General features: G+C 39.7%; 1 protein-coding gene across 1 annotated transcript; it reads right to left on the minus strand.

Moving 5' to 3' along the window:
* Positions 1 to 697: 697 nt before the first annotated feature.
* Positions 698 to 21,403, minus strand: LOC134528275 (mucin-5AC-like). Its single transcript, XM_063361761.1, has 7 exons — positions 21,249 to 21,403; positions 19,081 to 19,214; positions 17,485 to 17,616; positions 15,537 to 15,749; positions 13,130 to 13,798; positions 5,471 to 5,632; positions 698 to 943 (listed from the first exon to the last, which is right to left on the minus strand). The coding sequence occupies exons 1-7, from the start codon at positions 21,401 to 21,403 to the stop codon at positions 840 to 842; spliced, it is 1,569 nt and encodes a 522-aa protein (XP_063217831.1). The 3' UTR covers positions 698 to 839.
* Between the last annotated feature and the right edge of the window lie 299 nt (positions 21,404 to 21,702).

A 21,702-nucleotide genomic window follows, 5' to 3' on the forward strand; every position in this document is an offset into this window, starting at 1 on the left:
ATTTACTACTCATGCATTAGCATGAAAAAAAGTAACTTCTTACAGTGTTCCTGATTATTTAATGGTTATTAATCTATAATTTTATGGGCAAGCGGAATTTAAATATTATTCTTAATAATTGCTAGGTAAGAGTAACCATAGACTCATTGAAAATATCTTAACCCATGTCTAGATAAGTAACTTACAATAATATTTTAAATCAAAACACATTATTTTAACCTGAATGTAACTTTTCTGATTCACACCAAATAATTTTTTTTTTCCCAAAAAATAAATGAATAAATATAATAAATTTATTTATGTAAAGCAGAAAGTGAATTTTAAGTATTTTGTATGTTTTGTGTGTGTTAATTTTTTTTACTGTGTTAATTTTTATACGATTAGTTTTGGATCGTGACGAACATATTATCTCCTTTGATCTTTCAATTCCTGTATATTGAAAAAATTACTGTCTCAATTAAAATTTAAAAAAACAACACAAAATCACTGAAAGTTTGGAATTATAATATATTTATTATTTTTTTTTTGCAGCATCGAAATTACCCATTCATATTTTGGCAAGTATCTGAAAGAAATTTCTTCGCTGTATTATCGACTTCATCATAAATTGTGTCATAATTTTTTGTATCTGATATAGCTCAAATCTAAAAGACTGCATCTAAATATTGAATAATTATTTAAAAAAACAGGCTTGAAGGTTTACTAAGGAGGTTTATTCTATTTTGTCATTAAAAAAATAGAATACTTATGTTCATAAATTCACACAATAATTTATAACATTAATTGCACATAGTCTAAAAAAATAAATTAAAATAAATTTTTACTTCATTCCACAAGGATCAACAATCGCTCATCTGCTCATAGGTTATCATGAACCCAGATTCTTTGCCAACTGCTGAATCGTCTGCATGGAACCAGACAAAGAATGGTCCAGGAACTCTACCTGGAAAAAAAAATAAAACGGACTCTATAAAGACATACTGAACATATGCATTTCCAGAAGCAGTATGATGTGAGCACATTCTCTATTTGTGTTTAAAGTTTTTATAAACTGACATTCATTAAACTTCAGCCTTCCCGTCCGTTAGGGCCTAACGGACGGCGGCTATTATTCCGTGCGCCTGCCGAGTGGAGTGAACAGTGGCCACCGAGCGCGCATTCTATGTAATTCGAGGAGAACTAGGAGAGAAGTATTTACATTTCAGAAGTTTCGTAGCCGCGGCCCGCGTGTACAACACAAGTAATTGCACCTGGCTTGTTTCCGTGTGTATAGTTGGTTCGATTGATAATTGATATACTGATAGTGTTATGAGCACATATCTGTAACTCGACACGATTGGAAAACATATTTTTTTTTGGAAATAATACGGATTTTTGTAAGTATGTATTATTTCTGTTTGTAAAAATCAAAATAACGTTAACCCTAATGGTGGTGCCAAGGCACCTGTGGCACCTACCGTGCGCACGCCTATGCCTTCATATATTCAGATATAGCGTATTCGTAGTGTCTATCACGCTTCCACGAAGCACGACCAAAGTTCTATACTTGGGATCATTATTTGGTATTCTTGTGCCGCTTGTGAACACTGCCCTGTGATTTCTGCATGGCAACTGTCGAATGTCGACGTTATTTCGTTTACGCATAATCGATTGCGTGCCAGTGCTGAACTCTACAGGAAGGCTGCCGCATGTGATACAAATCATTATTTTTTAAATTTTATATCCAGTCAAAATGACACACTTTTGGAGAAATTAGTACTATGGAACATTTAAGTATCATATCTATACTTCTATACTAATATTATAAAGCTGAAGAGTTTGTTTGTTTGTTTGAACGCGCTAATATCAGGAACCACTGGTCCGATTTGAAAAATTCTTTCAGTGTTGGATAGTGCATTTATCGAGGAAGGCTATATGCTATATTATATTATCAATAACATTGGGGGTCCTTACTAAAAGTCCAATTTAGAATCAAATACGTTTGAGGGGGTTAGATACAACATGCAGTACACGTACGAAGTGTGTGTTAATGCCGCAGGCGCTATTGCCTATTAACATCGTTGCCGCGCACTAGATGCCTTATCATTCTTAATTTTCCCATACAAGTAAAAAACACCCCTGTGATATTAACAACGAAGCAATCAGTACCCTCATAAGAGTTCAATTAGTATTTAAATACTTTTTATCACTTTAAATCGCAAACCTAAACTATTGTTTTTTTTTCCTCTCTCTGTGTTTAATTTGTCTCCATGGCAACGGGCATCGCGCGGCAGTGGCGTACCCACAAGGAGGGGCATGTATAATGAGCTGCGCAAGAGTGATCCGCCTGTAGACTGCTGTAGCGAAGTACGGGTACATCAGTTGTACGTTGCGTGCACGAGTCGGGAAACCATCGGTGCTATTCATTTTCTCTCCGGTACATTATACAGCATTGTAAATGGGAGATGTGGCTTAATTTTTTTTCCATTAGTATAGCCGTACGAAGCCGGGTCGGGCAGCTAGTTTGTTTAATAATGTGCTATATTTTTGTAATGAACAGACTTCATAACGAAACAGTATCACCGAAATGTCCTGTTTTAAAATATAAATTTTCCTGAAAATAAAACCATAAAATCTTGTCTAGTTGTTCTAGACCAGTGACGGCAGACCGGCGGCAGTGGTATGGACAGCGACATCTCTCCCTAAGACCCGCTTGAAGAATCTCACAGTATGTCACTGTCATTAACTGCAGCTTACTGTCGAGTACAAGTCGTCTTTGTTTGCATGCATATTTAACAAGTTGTTATCAGTCACTGTCTGAAGCTTAAAATATTCTCACATAAATACTTTAAAAAATAACACTATTTATATTTTTATAATCTGTTATATACATTTTTTTTCATGGAATTATTATATTTGAAAGTTTCGTTTATTCACTACATGACACATACTGCATTTTATGGTTTTCCTACAGAATAATTTGACATTAAAGACTCTGTTGTATGAAATTTTATATCAATTCATATCTGTCGAGAACTCGGATAAGCTGAGTGATTTAGAAAGGATTTAAAATACAAAATTTAACACAGATTAACATAACGTTTTCAATTCTATTTATTATGAGAAAATAAAAAGCAAGCACCTAATACATAGATATTTTTGTAATTTTTATAAACTTAGATTATAAAATTTGCAGGAAAGGTAGAATTAATTAATACTTACAAATTTGATAAACTCTGATTCTCTAACTAATATTATTTGTTTTATTATTATATCTGTAGATTGACAGCTGAAGATAGATATCAATAATTGTAAACACGTGAGAATAAAATCAAAAATAATACAAAAAAAGCGAGGTTACGTAGTACATTGATCAACGAAAATGTGCACAACATGGAGTAAAATAAAATTTGAATTGAAACGTAGCGTTGTCAGACAGTAAAACAGTTGTCTGTAAAAAACTGATTTAAGGCGCCATCTGTTTGAGACTTATGAAACTTACGATTAATAACACTAATCAACATTGATAATCAGTTTATTATTAATTATAAATTATTAAGACCATTAATCGAAATAAAAACTATCCTATCTCTCAAGTTGGAAAAAATTACACATAAATGCCAATTTTCATCGAAATCGGTTAACTTAGTGACTGGAAACAAACATCAGGACACTGGATTTATATATATATATATATATATATATATATATATATATATATATATATATATATATATATATATATATATATATATATATATATATATATATATATATAAAAAAGAGTGAGTAATCGAAAAGAGTGACCGTACTCGACCATCAACGTCCCTGAATGCCGATCCTGCTTCGCCAGCGAGAGACCTTCACAATACCTTGGCCCTCCGAGGTGTCTCAGGACAACTAAACATGATCACACAATCTGAGAAAAATTATAGTATGCACTTAATTAAAAGAAAAAAAAGACCGCTTACTTATATAACAATAATCATGTGCAATGTGGGGATTGTTTTACCGTTTTTTTTATTTATTTTACTCGGATTTGACGTCTCGCCAACGAGATCATAGACTCGGCCCTAGAGCAAGGAACCAACCCAACCTAAATCAAGATGGCCGGGGCGTGATACGAACACGGGTTTCATTGTTGCAATCCTGTTATCTTACCACTGCGCCACCCTCTCCGTGGGGGAGACGGATGGCAACGGAAGTTGCAGGAAGTACAACCCAACAAACCGGAAGAGGAAGGGGGGTACCTGAAAGAAAGACTGCGCTCAGACTGGATGCCCAGTGAGCCAGTAAATCCGCCGGATGTGCTGGGAAAACACACTGTCTCAATAGCAGACCGGATGCTTATCTGTGCTCTCAACAAACGGGCCCTGACTGTCATCGACCCCTCCCCCCAACCCCCTCACCCACCGGATGTGATTATTAGTTACATTTAAATGTCTTTGATCCCGCAAGTATTGGTTTGGCATATTATTTAATTCGGTACCGAGCAAGTCGCTTGCGTTCAGATTTTTTTTTCTGGTTGATTTCGGCCTTTGTGCTTAGCCGCCATGTCGCATTACTTAACTGCCAGCGCCTTTTAGTTCGCTCAGGGTTTATTGTTACCTTCATTTTTCATTTCAGTACAGATGATTCCAAATATTAACATGCTTGTTCTTATCGCCACCCTGATTTGAACCCTACTGGGTATGCTAGAGTTGTAGATGTACATTTATTAAATTATCCATACATTCCTCAATATTCCAGTTTCAACTATCTACCTGATTTACATCAAGGCCTTCATAACTCTGGCTTTATGCAAGAATATACCCTTTCGCGCTAGTTCTTAAGTACTAATTAAACTAAATTTTTCAGTTTATCTTCATTCAGTAGGGTTTTATTCCCTCGGTTAAATTTGCTTCTCCCTACATACTCTTAAATTTTTTTACCTGAAATTAACGAAGAATGCTAATAAAACAAATTATCGAGGTATCTTCGTAAATTTACGGGGACCAAGTAACTTATTGTCATCATGAATCTACAAAAAATAATCTCGGTATTCATATAAATATTCGAAACTTGCTAATACTACTGCAGTAGTCCAAACGAGATTTGAACACGTGTTTATTATGCTGTTTGTACTGGAAAAAAAAAAAAAAGAACTCTACATAAGAAATACGGCGCAGTTTTGACTAAGATTCAACTGTCTGAAATAACAAAGAACTCTCGATTTATTTAGGATGATTTCTTCATTGAAAAGTCCGGAAATTTACTGTAATTTCTAACAGAGCACTCGCGTCATTTCAGTACAGTTGAGTTTTTGGTTTCCTGGTGGGTTACGCTTCACGGTTGATATTCCTCTTTATAAGTATAATGCAAAAAAAAAATTAGATAATCCGGAATGGCCTGTTCCCAAATATATCGTTTTAAAAACCTTTCACTGTGTTAGTGTTTGTGGGTGTTGTGGCCCGCTGAGATTCACGCGGAGGGCGAAGGGAACGTCACTCACTCGTGACGACGTGGTTGGCCAGGAAGTCGCCGCACATCTTGCTGACGCGGTCGGCGCTCCCCTCCACGCGGCCGTCGGGCACGAACAGGAAGTCGTGCGACTCTCCGGGCGACTGCTGCCTGCGCTCCCTGCCGCCGGGGGCGGCGTCTGGACCTGCTAGAACTGTCAGGAGCTGGCATGTTGTGGCGTGGGCGCGGGACGCCTGCGATTCACGCCGAGTATTCGACATGCCCGAACATTGCCGAATACCTTCTGCCTTCGGGTGACTCCGGAATTCTTTTGTTTAGCCATGTAGCTAACCTATCCTAACCAATCATCCTAATTTTAAAGAATATCAAATGGACCTAACCTGTCATAACCCACTGTCCACACAACCAAACCCAACTGACCATTTTCATTCTCTATATCACAGATTTGTAATACATAAACCCAGTGGCGTAGCGTGCCATCTCGGCGCCTGGGGCGGGAGACCCATTTTGCCGCCCCCATTCTATAGGTGCTTAATTAAAATTAAATTTCACATGCAATGAGGTACCTTTTATTGAAGTTAAAATAGGATGAGAGGTTTTACAAGCGGATTCTACGGGCCTTATGAGCAGCGAAGTCAGAAATAATTTTGTCAAAATCAATATTAGCAGCCAATTCTTGTTCAATCGACAATATAGCCAAGTTTGATAGTCTAGCGGAGCTCATAGTAGATCTGAGGTAATTTTTTATTAGCTTCAACTTCGAAAAACTTCTCTCACAACTTGCAACACTAATCGCCAAAGTCAAATATATACGAATCAAGATGACTATATTTGGAACCGAAATTCCGAAATTCAGTTTTTGAATGAACTGGAGGAGCTCCAGTGGTCCTTTACCACTTATATCTTCCTCTGATTCAGAACAGGCAACAACAACAAACTGCTGAAGACGCTTCCGCTCCATCTGAAACTCGTCCTTGTCGATGTCTTCTAATACATGGGAAAGATCACACTCGAACTTGCTGTCCAAAAGTTTCGCTGGCATCAAAAATCCGAACTTGTCCGATATTTCTTGAATTTGCTGGAATCGAGTCGTCATTTCTTGAATGATCTTGTCGAATGATGCGATAATCTCTCGACGGATTTCCTGTTCGTGAGACAAAGCTGCATCTTCAGAAGATTCATCGCCATGCAAGCGTTTTTTCCTGCGAATTCTCCTCGTTTTGAGTTCGATTCCGAGTTTTTCGCAGAGAGTCTTAGCAAAGTCAATTGCTTCTTGCACGAAACGGTCTCTACTTTCCACTAAGAGGGTTTTAAAAGCGCAGAGTTTCTGAGCACACTCATCCACACTTAGTCCTCGTTGCTGCAGGTAAATCTGTGCGTCATCTACTTCAGGTAGCACTGCAGCCCAAAAGCCAAGAAAAGTTAGGAAGTTAAATGACTGCATGGCTGTGAGGAGAAGACTGGCTCCCGATCTTGTTTCGGAAGTTTGAGATGAATCTGTTAATTGTTCCAGTACATCAAGAACTACCTCAAACTTATTTTTAAGCATCTTGACAGCTACATGTCTAGCGCTCCAGCGCGTTTCAGTGACTCGTTTTACTGCTTGACCTGTGACGGCAACCAAAGCGTGCCATCGAACAGTTGATGCGGAAAAGAAGGCAAACAGCTTCTCCAGAGTTCCAAAAAACGTCACGGAATCCACTGATTCAGAAGCAGCGTGTACCCCAGCCAAGTTTAGGGAGTGGTTTGTGCATGCAACGAATATAGCTTTCGGATTCAGTGCTTTAATCCGGGCTTGAACTCCATTGTGGATCCCTGACATTGTGGCAGCATTGTCATAAGCCTGTCCTCTCAGATTCTGTATGTACAGTCCGTATGATGTTATCTTCGCGATTATATCGTTTCTGAGATCTTCTGCATTTTTTCCTTTTGGTTCGAAGAAGTCAATGAAAGATTCTACCACGGCGACTTTTTCTCCTTCGATATGTACGTTTCGCAGAACTTGGCTCATTTGGTCATTGTGGGAGATGTCTGGTGTACTGTCGAAGATTACGCAATAAAATTTAGCTTCTTGAATACGACGGATGATGGTGGATCGAACTGGCTGTCCCAGTAAGTTTATAAATTCATTCTGGGTTTCTGGGTATAGATACGGAACTGAGACTCTTGCTCCCAGCTTTATCTTTGTCAGGTGTTCCATTAGAAGAGGGTCGTATTTAGCTACGAGGTGCACTAACTCCAGAAAGTTCCCGCGATTGCCACTATCATCTCCTCGAATGTCTTCTCGATGTCCTCTGAAGGCCAGATTCTGTTTGGCTAAGAACTGGATAATATTCAGCAACCTATACAGTACATCCCTCCACTTCTTCTCCTCACTTTCGAAAACTTCTTGTTGTTTCTGATCGATGGTTGCTTTACAGTTCAGGCGAACTTCCAACTCCTTCCATTTCAAGAAGCTCTGTTCATGGCCCAGGCTATTTTCATGGTCTCCTATTCTTGAATTTAGCTTCCACCATTTGTTGAATCCTTCTTCAGATGCGAAGTTAGAGCCGGAATTGCCAAACAGCTTGCAAGAAAAACAATGCAAGGATTGCTTCAAAGGCGAGTACACCATCCATGTTCGGAGAATCTTTTCGCCGTTAGATAATGGTTTGTAGAACCACTCTTTGGTTAGTTTTCGGGTACCGCCTTTCGTTGAAGTCCCTGAGCGAACAAAATCGGCAAATTTGGAATCGATGTGCTGTACTGAGTCAGATCCGCGACGTACTAGAAGTGTTCTTACTTCATCGGTCATAGGAGAAGGCCAGCAACCTACATCGTCGAGATTCACATCTTTGATTTCGGCAGGAGCAGAAGGCACGATTTCAATTATGTCTTCTTTGGCAACATTCACTTTTTCTGCAGGCTTATGACTAGATGCTTGAGGTACTTTTGATGAGTCGACTTCGTCTTGACCCTGCTCTGTGGTGGGACCAGAACTACTTCCAACTGCGACGGCAGGTACGTCTTCTTCTTGTACCTGTAAAATAAGTTATGTATTCCCATGAATATTGGCCGGAGGACACGTTCGAATTTCAAATAAGTATTTTATCTATCACAAAACAAAAGTGGTTTTGGTGACGGCGCGGTTTGCCGGGTTTATAGGAAAATTTACAAACAAAATTGATTTTGTATGGCAGCTACCTTTTTTAGAGTTTCCTGGTAAAAACTGACTGAGTAAGCCATGTTATAGATGTTATTAAAAGATAAAATGACGAGAAATTTGAGAAAAATCGTTGGCGCCATTTTTGAGCTAAATGAAAAATTATGTTTTCTTTGTATGACAGGTACCACAAATAATCAAGTTATCCAAAAACAAAAAAAAAATATTCCTAGACTACTACTAGATTTACAAAACATCCCCTATTGAAGTTTTAAATTCAAGTAGCAGGACAAAATTCAGTCGTAAACTTAAAAAGATGTACCTTAACTCAATGTAATTTATGTTAATATACTCCATACTTTTTAAACAATAATCAATGTTCAAACAGCTATTAGAGCAATTTTAAGTGTATTATAAAATAAGATTGAATGAACGAGTGTGACTCCGTACTCGCAGACAAACCTAGGTGAATAGGTTTTGCGAGACTAATGTAAGAAATATTGTAACTTTTGTAAACAATAAATAATAATAATAAATAACTGGAGTAATTCTAGGTCATGCATGATTCTAGATGGAGGAATCATATACCTACTTACACTGGAATCACTTCCGCTGCTGCAGGATGCCACCGAAGACGTTAACGTGGCTTTCGAACCAGAACTGGAACTAAAATATTTCAGTAATGCACCTTGAGACTTCTTCGCATCTGCTTCTTTCTTAGCCTTTTTTTTAAGGAATTCCGCACCGCTTTCTTTGACTCTTTTCATTTTCAAAAACTAGTTCAAAGATTGGGTAAAGTTCTAAATGTTTAGTTTTAGAAGATTCAACAGTATTTAAAAGATCGAAAGACAATCAAAACGACTTTCGTTCCGTATCCGAAACACTCGCGAAACAAACATACGAGTAAAGCGTGATTGCGTAACGGTACTTCACGATGCACTAAAACAAACAAAGATCAGTACTGTAGCATGTGTGCTACAGCTGCTACCTTTGATAATGTTTATGTTGGCAGAAATGGTTAACGTATTTTATTAATCTTTCAGATGCCCTGGTAATACGAGTTATTTTGGATTTAAGTTTGTTATATGTTGTTTTAAAAAAGAAATTTGTAATTCTTGTTTAGTCTTATTATTTTTAAGTTTAAGATTTTAAGTTATTAAATTGGTCTGGAAAGTTCGAGGACACTACCGAATATGTTGGTAATCGCTGCGCTAGACGGCGCGCGAGCAGAACAGCTGATTGTGTGACGTCAGGTGAGACGGGCGAGCGGAGTCGCCTGGTAGGCCCAGGCGGGCGCGCACGTGAAGTAAAACGCGGGTTGGCCATGGTGATGGTTCCACATCGAAGTAACTGTATACGAGTGTTCCTTTTTGAATATGAACGGGGTTCATTTATATAATTTAGAATGCTTTGATACGATGAACGCGAGTGGTTGGTGAGGCGTGTGTGAATATCGCGACGATTTTCCAAGGATGAATTATGTGCGCCGAAATAAACTCCAAGACGGTATGGCGAAGGATTCGTCATATCCGTACAATTACCTGCAGCTACGGTAACGTATAATGGCAAGGGTTTGCCATTAAAAACACTCGTGAGCAAACGAGTGTAATTGGTGACCGGACATCACGACGTCAAAAAGCAAGTAAGTGCCAGCCGTGCCACTGCCCCGTTGACCCCTTTGACCCCTGGTGCGAAACTATAATTTGTGGATTTTGGAGATTTAAATTAACGGACTAATAAAACTGAAACTGGGATTTTACGTTCAGCGTGTTTCACCCAATCCCTGCCAGACCTAGAAGAAAAAAGGCGTCGACCGTTAGAAAATGACAACTGAGAAGGGCTTGTAAACCCATAATTTGTAATTTGCTAAATTTTTGGTATATTTATTTGCATGTTAAGGTGTGTCAATTTTTTGCTAGATTTCGCCTATGTTAATTGGTATTTACAGCGGTGATACGCCCGGTGCGTATCTATATTTGTATTTGTATTTGTATTAATATATTGTTATATATTTTTAATGCCTTTTTGGTAATTATATTTAATTTTCGGAGCTCCGAAGTATATGATCAAATTATAATTTTTTGGGGGAATGTTAAAGTTTTTTTAGTATTATTATATAGCTATTTTTTATAAGTAGTAATAGGGTATGTATTTTATGACGGATGCGCCGATTTGTGATGAAACGATTTTATGATATATATATTTATTAAATGTTGTCATATAAATTTTGCGTTTTTTTAACTTGCTGCCTCCTCTCACTGTTCGAACCTTATTAGTATTTTTTAAGCCTGCTATTAGTTTGGGTTTTAATATTTTTTTGGGTTTACCTGCGCTCGCGGTACGGGGAAATATAGGAGTTTTACTGTGTCCCGGTTTGCGGAAGTTGTTTGGTTTGCCCTGTGTTAAGGTCAAACTTTACAGTACAATGCGTAGTACTAAATTCAATGAGTGCGAAAGAGAGGCATCGACACGGGCCGACGCGTGAAACAAAAGATTTTGTATGAGTAATTAACATAATAAGGAGTACCGCTCAACTCGGCTCGCGCGCGCCGGGCGGCGCGGCGTGATGCGGTGTTGCCGTTCGTATGTAAACAAACAAACGTTATAAAGAGCTCTGTCAGTGATTTCGCAGTTTTTCTTTTAAATAAATATTAAAAAATAGTTGGTGCGCAAAATTTTAGATAATAATGGGACATTATAGTGTGTCTGACACATGTAATGAATGAATCATAGATCAGATCTCAACCCGCTTCACCGGCGACCCGCCCCCGCGGGCTGCCGCCCGGGGCGGGCCGCCCCCTCCGCCCCACCCACGCTACGCCACTGCATAAACCTAACCTAATCATTTGTTAAAATGGTGAATTATTAGATTACAATGTCAGAAAAACCTTGTCAAAAAGCAGTTATTATTATTATTATTATTATTATTATTATTATTATTATTATCATCTTCCCTTTTATAAAAATTACTCACCTTAATAATTACAAATTTATTATTTCAGAACAAACATAAATGGTGTTTTATTTATTTTTTCATTCATACATAACTTTCCAGTATATGTAACACTCACATTGTCTAGATTTTCTAATTTTTAGCATTGGAGAAGTTAGCATTGACATTAAAACAGACGTTTTTTCACCTAAAAAAAAAAAAAAAGAATTCCGAAGACACCCGAAGGCAAGTATTCGATAATGTTCGGGCATGTCGAATACTCGGCGTGAATAGTAGGCTTCCCGCGTGGGTGCGGCCACTTCCTACCCGACCATCCAACGTGGCGCATCTAAGATGACGCCCGTGATTCTACCATACACGAAGGTGGCCGGCTCTTGCTGCTATTGCCGTAGCCTGTTTCCGAACCGACTCAATATTACTACTCGTGCATCAGCATGACATAAAAATTCAAAACTTCCTCAATTATGTTATGATCATTACACTATATTTTTTATGGGAAAGTGTACTTTTAATTTAAACCTTAATAACTGTAAAAAGTTACAGCAGATTAATTGAAAATACCTATATCCGTATGTAGATAATTATTAACTTCGAATACAATAAATTGTAGAACATTGCCACACTCTTTTAATGTGCATGTAATGTTTATTATTCCAACCAAATAAGTGTTTTTTTTTTCTTTTTACAGAAATGCATTTCAAAATAGTTCATGATGAAGAAACATCATAAATTTATCTCTGTAAAGCAGAAAGTGAATACAAAGTATTTTGCTCGTAAAATGTGCTTAAATTTTTTACTGTGTTAAATTTTATAATATAAATTTTGGAGCGTGACGTACATATTATATCCTTTTCCCTTTCAGTTCCTGTGTATTCGAATAATTATGTGTAAAACAAATTCACTGAAATTTTATAATTATAATATGCTTAGTTTTTTGTGCAGCATTGAAATTAACCATTGGCGAAATGATACTTGACAACTCATGGTGATTTAGAATTTACCGTCTTTAAACAGTATTTCGCTGGTTATACTGACAAATAAACAGCTATAAGGACAAGAAAACAATTCCTTATAGTAGGTTTTTAAGGTATCATTTACTAAGCTTCACGACCACCATACACATACAGAAAGTTCTAAACTGTTTTTTTTATAACCGCCCTGTGTGTTGTAGGAAGAGTTGTATGGTACCAACAACCCACAAATTATCTACAGTCATGGTTTTTTTTCTTCTCAATAAACTTGCAGAATAACTGTTAGATACAAGTGTCTTAGAATTCGCAGTTGTTAAGGTTATTAAATATCTTATGACGTTGCAGGCCTACATATTAGTTTCAAACATGTGATGGCTTCAAATTTCGTAACTAGTTACATGCATTGCGTCAAAAATATTACACCTTTAAATTCAATAATTTAAAAAAAAAAAGCGGGCGTTTGTTGGACTGCAAATTGTAAAGAAACGCTCGTGTCTGTTTGCAACCGCTGGCGTTTGAACAGCTCTGATGGCAACTCGTAAAGTTAATGCTGGACCCGTGCGCAGTAGACAGTAACCTGTCCACACCATCATTAGTCTATGTAAGGAGCAGACGTGTCGGTACCTGAGGCCTCTGCCGTCGTAGAAGCGCCGGAGTCTGTGGTGGTTGGCGGGTCGGTGGTTGCTGGAGTCGTGCTGCTCGGCGCGGCTGTGCTCTCAGCGACTGTGGAGTCGGTGCTGGCCGCAGCCGCCGGCGCGACTGTGCCGCCTGCAGTTGCAGCGCTGGTCGCCGTGCCACCTTCGTTGTCCTCAGGAACTGCTGTTGTTACTGCTGGTGCCGATGTCGGCGTTGTTGTAGGTGCCGATGTCGGCGTTGTTGTAGGTTCTGATGTTGGTGTAGATGTCGGTGTAGATGTCGGTGTAGATGTCGGTGTAGATGTTGGTTTTGTAGTCGGCGCTGATGTCGGTGTAGATGTCGGTGTAGATGTCGGTGTAGATGTCGGTGTAGATGTCGGTGTAGATGTCGTTGTAGATGTCGGTGTTGTTGTCGGTGTTGTTGTCGGTGTTCTTGTCGGTGTAGATGATGGTGTAGATGCTGGTGTAGATGTTGGTGTAGATGTTGGTGTAGATGCTGGTGTAGATGTTGGTGTTGTAGCCGGCGCTGATGTCGGTGTTGTTGTCGGTTCTGATGTTGGTGTTGTAGTCGGTGCTGATGGCGTTGTTGTTATTGGTTCTGATGTCGGTGGTGTTGTCGATGTTGTGGTTGTGGTGGTTGCGTCTGTGTTGGTTTGCCCTGAAATGGAAAACATAAGAAAGTGTTATACATTCAGATGTACTTCTAAATACGTTATAAGAAAACGACAGGCTAAACAATGTCAATTGAATGTGGATGCGAAACGAGTTGAGGGTACTGCGCCAATCGCCAAGACATAAGTCACTACGAGTGTAGTTGTGTAGACAAAACAATTGGTGAAATCCAAGCCAAAGTATGCGAAATTAATGATATTCTTAGGTAAGTAATTTTTTTATTAAATTTACATGTTTTGTGGTGACAGAGCCTGAAAAAAGGGTAATTTTTAAAACTTATAAAATATTATTTCAAATAAATAACAAAAATTTAATGTATTCAAATGTGGAATTATAAAGAGCATTTAGATTTTATAACCTCAACAACGTACCAGCAGCGTCCGGCATGACACACTTTTCAGACTCCAATGGTAGCCTCAAAAATGTTCCACTGCGCAGGTTGGGCACTCGGTCTATATCCATACTTAGTCTACGGTGTATATCTCATGCTCGTGTTGGTTATTTCATTTTCTTGTCATTACTGTTATTGCAGGGCTATTCTTGCAAAATTAACACGATAGCGCTCTTGTACCTATATTGTGTTTCGACTTAAATTTTTTCCACGCCTATTTACTACAATTATCTAATAACAGAATAAAAAACCATGCAGACGTATCACAATTAAAATCATTTGCTCAGTGGCGTACGCGGAGGAGTCGGGAAAAGAGGGTTATATACCCCTCCCCCGAAATCCTAAAAAATTAAAACAAATATCATTCCCACACACAAACACAACAATTAGAAAGCAAACAGTAGGCAAAGTGATTCTGTCTAACCCGTAAATGAAATTCGTAGTACGTTCTTGCACTTGCTTGAACTTTGACAGCCAAGTCATAACTAGGGACCGGGGAAATCCGCGATTTTGATGACCTCTAGGATAGACTCCACAGTCTCGGATAAATACCTTCTCTCATTTGCTGTGATATGTCAACAAGAACGTTTGTGATTTGATTCTTCTTTTGTTAAAGGTTCTTCACTGCCTAAAGAGTTCTCCAGATTAAAATGTGGCCAAGTCACTGAAGCAGCATGAAGGTAGACGTATCGCGAAATGAGTCCGCGAATATTTCCGGTGTCCAGTAATAACCTTCACTAAATATCTGACGGGCAAATTTGTGAGCCAACAACACAAGCAAGGAAGATAAAGAGTGGCAACTCAGTGCTATAACTAACGCTATTATTTTCCTTTGGAAAACCGAGAACTGTGAGGCTAACAACCTAACAACTTGACAACCTGAAAGTAATTTCGAAAGTAATTGTTGCAAACCTTGACTTTTTTTTTTTTTTTTTTTTTTTTGGTCGTTCGTCGCTGGGAACATTTAACCATATTACATGTAATACGGAACAGCCAAAATCACTATGTTAAAAATGCTTTATATTTTGTTTCAAATATTTAAAAAAAAAAAAAAACGCAATACCGCAAAGTTTGAGTGCTGAAATACATAACCTCTGATTCTATCGCAAAAAATAATAATAATAATAATAATAACGAGCACAGCAAAGTTAATACCACACAAGATTTCGTTTTGGAGCCATGCTTGTGTCATTGCTACCAAAATAACTTAACCATTCTGAAGTGTAATATTTTGCAATACATTCTAAAGTAAGAATGTTCGTAAACATTCTTTTTGCATCCATGTTACTATGTCCATATTTCTTTATATTGTTGTCGGGGCCGACGGACGTGCCTGTGCGCGGGTCGCAGCCCTGGTCGCCGTAGGGCCGCGCCGGGTCGGCCGCGCGCAGCTGGAAGGCGCCCGGCGCGGAGTAGCGCACCCCGCAAGCCCGCGGCGCGCGGCGCACGCAGGTTGCGTAGCTGAGGCCGCCCGCCCGCCCGCCGCGCCCCAGGCTCTCGAAGGCGCCCCGCTCGCCCTGGTGGTACTGCAGGCAGCCCGGCGGCGCTGCGGGCACGCGCGGGCTGCGGTAACCCTCGAGTCCTCAAGTCCTCGAATACCAGCAAGTACCCAGTCTTACAAGGACCCGCTACTCCACGAGTAAATACTACAGGGAACCTCAAGTCCTCGAATACCAGCAAGTACCCAGTCTTACAAGGACCCGCTACTCCACGAGTAAATACTACAGGGAACCTCAAGTCCTCGAATACCAGCAAGTACCCAGTCTTACAAGGGCCCGCTACTCCACGAGTAAATAAATACTAGAGGGAACCTCAAGTCCTCGAATACCAGCAAGTACCCAGTCTTACAAGGGCCCGCTACTCCACGAGTAAATAAATACTAGAGGGAACCTCAAGTCCTCGAATACCAGCAAGTACCCAGTCTTACAAGGATCCAGGTATTACACGATTAAATATAAGAGGGAACAAAGCAGAGCTTTTTCATTAAAAATATTACAAGTGTTTAATTTATACTATTTACAACTAATAAAACATCTAATTAAAGGTAAACTAACCTAGTTTTTTCTTACAAATGTTCTATGTGTGCGCCTTTAGTTATTCGGCACACCTCCAACCCAGGGGCGCAACAACAAGGGGGGAAGGGTATTTTACTCCCCCCCCCCCCTTCTGAAACCTTGAATTGGGGGCAAACGGGGGCAAAGAAAGTGCTGTGTAATCAATTTTTAGATAATAAAACTGCTTAAATAGCACCATTTTCCACCTTGAAATACAAATTTTCCCGGGGGAGGACCCCCGGACCCCCCGCTTCAATAGGGGGGATCTATGATTCTTTATAAAAAGGTATATTGCCCCCCCCCCCCCTTTGGAAATTTAGTTGTTGCACCCCTGCTCAAACCTAAAGTACTATTCAACACAGTTCTGTCTCTCGGCTCTGACAAGTCATCAGAGAGCGGCGGAACGTAAACACGCTCTTTTATAAAACCTTCAAAGAAAAAAAATATGAATCGCATGGCGTTATGTCGGGTTAACGTGGAGGCCGGCGGAAAAAGAGATCGTTGTCATCGCGACCATCGGCGGATGTTTTTGCCACATGGAGGGGGATCACAATTAATTTTTTTTTTTTAACGAAACGCACGTTGAACTTGAATTATGTAGAGATACATTCTTGGCAAATTGCAGAACACAAAATGCTTTACGCACGGGAGTCGCAATTTTGAGTAGGTGGTGCTGCAAGCGAGGAAACAACAAAGCAGTACTCGCGCATGCGTTTGTCTAAAACATTTTCAGTTACTCTTTAATTGTGACCATGAACCAAAACTCTACAACGCTTACAGTTGATATTATTTAAATTTATAACTGGAATCTAATTTAGCATGAAAAAAATTATGGTTCAGTTATTGAATATTTGATACCATGGTAAAAAAAATTATGCATGAATTAAATATAAAAGTATGCGTCAATTTTGATAAGAAATACTCAGTATTACCTCGAAAAAAAAAGTATATAATATATGAAAAATAGCAATAGCTTTGTGTTGTAAAAAGTTGCAATATAGTTCTTGTAGTATACCAACTATTTTTGACAACTGGTGTCCAAAGGAATATTTTGTGAAAGTACAGAATTTTTTTTTTTCCCTGTGTATAACATAAATGAGAACGTACGTCGAAGTTAGACAGCCTCGAACATTATTATCCTGCAATATTCATACTTGTATCCTTGATTGTTGTTATTGTTACGCGTGACGCGTGACTTGGCGAGTTGTTGCACGTCTCTCATCTCACCCACGGCCTGAGGATCTCTGCTGCAGTCGATGTGAGTAACTCGTATGTTCCACCGGTAGGCGGCAGCACCAGACGTCGACATCACCAGCTGGACGGATTGCGCTCCGAGACTGGTATCCACTGGTATGTACACTGAAATTTATTGAGAAAAAAAAAAGCACAGTAGACTGAGTGGCGTCAACGGTTTTTACGTTTTTTTTAAATCTTAAACAATTTAACAGTCATGTTTAACATTCGATCATGGGGGTTATGAATGGTCAAGAGGTATCATGCTGTGACGTCATTGAAGTCACTTTTTAACCTTGCCATAGCCATACTGTATACGCCCAAAACATTGTGTAAATAGTGCTTGATAATGTATGATGATGGTTAGTAAGTATGAATTGTAATATCCATCGTTAATAACAGTAATTTTCATTTAAAAAACAAAACTTTTTTAAAACTGTTTCCACTCTAGCCAATGTGTTGGGTTTCTAACCAATATGACGCAATAGTGAGCTAAAGGCAAAAAAAAAATGCTTTACACAGTTACCATGTAATCATGCAGACGTAGCTACCTCCTACATTCAACTGTGTTACAATTATTTTCCATAGAAATCATCTGCGTTCATTCCCAAACTATGATCCAAATTTAATTATTTCCTGGACGCGAATATCGCACAGGTTTTCCCAACGCTCTCTCCGTCTGTCGGTATTCCCGTGACCTTCACTCTGTCTCTTCTCCAGCTTCTTCTTCATCTTCTTTCTATTCTTCTTCATCTTTAGTGTGTGTCTACGGCCACAATTGCAGCCGCGGCTTCAGACAACCCCGCGAACAGCCACGACGCACGCGACATTTTTACAGTAATAAAACCGACTAAGGACGCTGTGAGACGCAAACTATGCTCCAACCACTCTTCGTTATTAACGGGAACACAAATAACTGAGAAACACACAACTTAGAACAGTTATAATTTATAATTAGCGTTAAAATCCACAAAACTTAGAACTACCATAAGTTAGAACGATCATAATTTAGAAACATAACGCCGAAAGAAACTACTTAGAACTGTCATAACCTAGAAAAACATAACTTAGAAACACACACCGCCGAATAACGCAACTTAGAAACATCATAACTTAGAACTATCATAACTTAGAAACAACACAACTGTCATAACTTACAAACACGTTAATTATAAACGTATGACGACGAACCACAAAGCTTAAAATCGTCATGACCTAGAAACACGCAACAGTTTAGAACAGGCATAACTTAGAAAATTTTATATTGCGTGTTTGTAAATCGTGTTTTTTTAAAGTTATGACGGCAAAACCCGCCGCTGAAATTCGCTGTCTCGGAGCAGCAATGTTGACTCTTATTGCATCAATTGATTAGCAGACCGAAATTTTAAACTGTATAATTGTAACGGCTCAGGGAAAAAAAAACACTTGAAATATTTTATTGAAATACTGGCCATCTTGTTAAAACTGTGAAGTTTTCCTTTGGCTCTGTAAAATCTGGTTGTTGGCATCCGCCACAGACGGCAGCACCGTGGTTGCTCCCAAGGGCAGGTCCGGACGTGCGCTCCGGAGGCGGGCAGTGCTAGCACTCACCGTGCTGCCCCGTGTTGTTGCCGCACAGGGCCGTGAAGCCGAGGCGGCCGGCCGGGTTGGGCCGCACGCCGAAGCTGCCGTCCTCGCAGCCGGAGCCGGGGCGACCGGGCAGCAACAACTCGTCCAGGTCTATCCTGCAACAGCGCACGGCGCGGCTCCACTTGCGTCACTTGCGTCACTTGCGTCACTTGCGTCACTTGCGTCACTTGCGTCACGACGAGCGGCGGCCATCGCGTTCTGCGGGGTCGTCCTTTCACGGCACGTCCGCGACAGAACGTCCTCCCATTTGCAGAGTTTTGGTCCAAGGTCACAATCAAATCGCAACTCAAAAAAAAGTTTTAAGATAAGAGCAGGTGCGAGTGCCGCTTGGTCGTTTCATCGCTTGCAACGCCACACCTTCGCAAAACGGACGACTCCTGAGCGTAAAGCGTTCTGTTTTCTGCAATTTGCTAAGTTTGAATCTGTAAATCTTCAGTTCTACGTGCGTTTCGTTCGAAGTTTAACTGTCTTTAAGTCTCTGACCGCTGGCCTCCCACGTTCACCTGACATAGCGCCATGCGATTATTTTTTTTTTGCTTCGAGTCTTTATAAAAGATCGTGTCTACGTTCCGCCGTTACTTAATGATTTTCCGGAGTTGAGAGACAGATCCATCACTCCGTACGTGTATTAAAGGCGACTTTGGGTTTGACTTTAGGTTGGATGTGTGCCGTATAACTAAAGGTGCACATATTAAACATTTGTAAGAAAAACTAGGTTAGTTTAATTTAGACTATTTACATCAACTTGAAGGTAAACTATTATAATATACCATTGAAACTGGGACATTCTTTTATGGACATCCTTTACTTTGGAGAAAGAACCTTACCGGAGGGCCTCGGGGTTGGAATAGCCCCCGGAGAAAAGGCTGAGCTTACCGGGACCACACAGTACATTTGAAAACTAATTTCTTTGAAATAATGTTTTTAATCCAACCAAAAACTAAAATTTGGATGATGGCTTTAATAATTTATCTTAAGAAATATTTATAATTTCCTGTAAAATTATATTCATGTTATGTTCTCTCCAATTCCGTTCAAATTGCATTGTAAGGAGCAATGAAATCTTTGATTTTTTTTTAAAATACAAAATCAAAATCGCCAGCACATTGAAATACGAGTCAATAATTTTTTTTAATTTATCATTTTCCATTTATGTACAATTTTTTTTTACAGAAAACAAGGAAAATGAAAAGGCCTGGCGAGGAAACCTCTAAAGCCGCTCCGGCTGTCACAACATGAATTAAAGTGTTCAGGTGGTGAGCAATCATGTATGGATCCAAATTAAACTTTTAGACCATCCATCGTTCGTGTTAATATCTGGCTCCAGGTTGGACCTCCACAAAAGTGTTTGCATACAACAAGTCAACGGCATTATGTTGATTCGCTGCTGATACGTTCCACCTTCCCTCCGTGTGGCACATGATCTTGCGTGACAGCAACGCCAACAAACTAAATAACCAGGGCTGGTGCAAGGTAAATTGGCGCCCTAGGCGAAAAACCTTAATACCCCCCCGTCACCGGACACCCCAAAAAAAATTTTCCTTGCCTGAAAATACATCACGTAAGCCTAAGATTTTGTCAACAATCAAATGTAAGCAGGCTTTTTTTTTTCTTTTTTTACTTTTTTACTTATTACAAATCATAAACAGGTCACCGTGGACTTTAAATAATTACTTATATCAATATAAACATTCCAAACTGTTACAAAAATCCATTTTCATCTAGTTTAAATAATCGTTAAACATATTATATCAGCTGTTATGTGTCGTGCTGCGCCGCCTGCAGCTACTTGGCGCCCTAGGCGGTTGCTTAGTTCGCCTATATGGACGCGCCGGCCCTGTAAATAACGTCATCCACCATGGTGGCGGTTACACGAGAGGTCAAGGTCAAATTGTTTACCCCTGTCTCCTGTGTCCCCGGCGGTACCAAATCTAATTAGCTGCTCACAGCTTTGGGCAACTTGCAGGCTAGCAGTGCAATGAATGAGAAACTGGGACAGCAGACATTGAGGAACTGCGTGGTGGTTCTCCCATGATGGCACGTGTTACGAACCCACCAGAGCACCGGACAGAAACTCGGGAGAGCCGAACACTCGGGAGGACGTCTCGACACGAGCTTTCATTGCTCACCTCAGCTGGCACGTGCTTCTCTTCTGCACGTGCGCCGTGAACACGCACGTGGAAGGCGCCGTGTCTTCCCTCGGGTGCGCCGGGTTCACGAAGTTCGCCGTCTGCGCCGACGAGCTTTCATTGCAGGTCCTCCTCGCTGGGGAACAAGACACCATCCACTACCGCCTCGACCTGCTATAGCCTTCAGATATTGTAAACATTGACGTGCGCATTTGTTTACAAATGATAGTTCAACGTTTAGTCAAAGATATTAAATTAAAAGTGTTAATTTTACCCAGAGCATATTAAAATACATTAGTATCAAACGTTAACTACACTAACAAAGGGAAAATGTATTTTAAAACCGTAAAAACTCACTCTTTCAGCGCAGTCATCGTAAAATGATAATATCCCTTCATTTGTAGTTCTCGGTATAAAATCAAGACATAGTTGGGATAAACTTGTCCGAGGGAAC

This window comes from Bacillus rossius, chromosome 1 (genome assembly GCF_032445375.1).
Source record: "Bacillus rossius redtenbacheri isolate Brsri chromosome 1, Brsri_v3, whole genome shotgun sequence".
In the NCBI taxonomy this organism is placed as follows: domain Eukaryota; kingdom Metazoa; phylum Arthropoda; class Insecta; order Phasmatodea; family Bacillidae; genus Bacillus; species Bacillus rossius.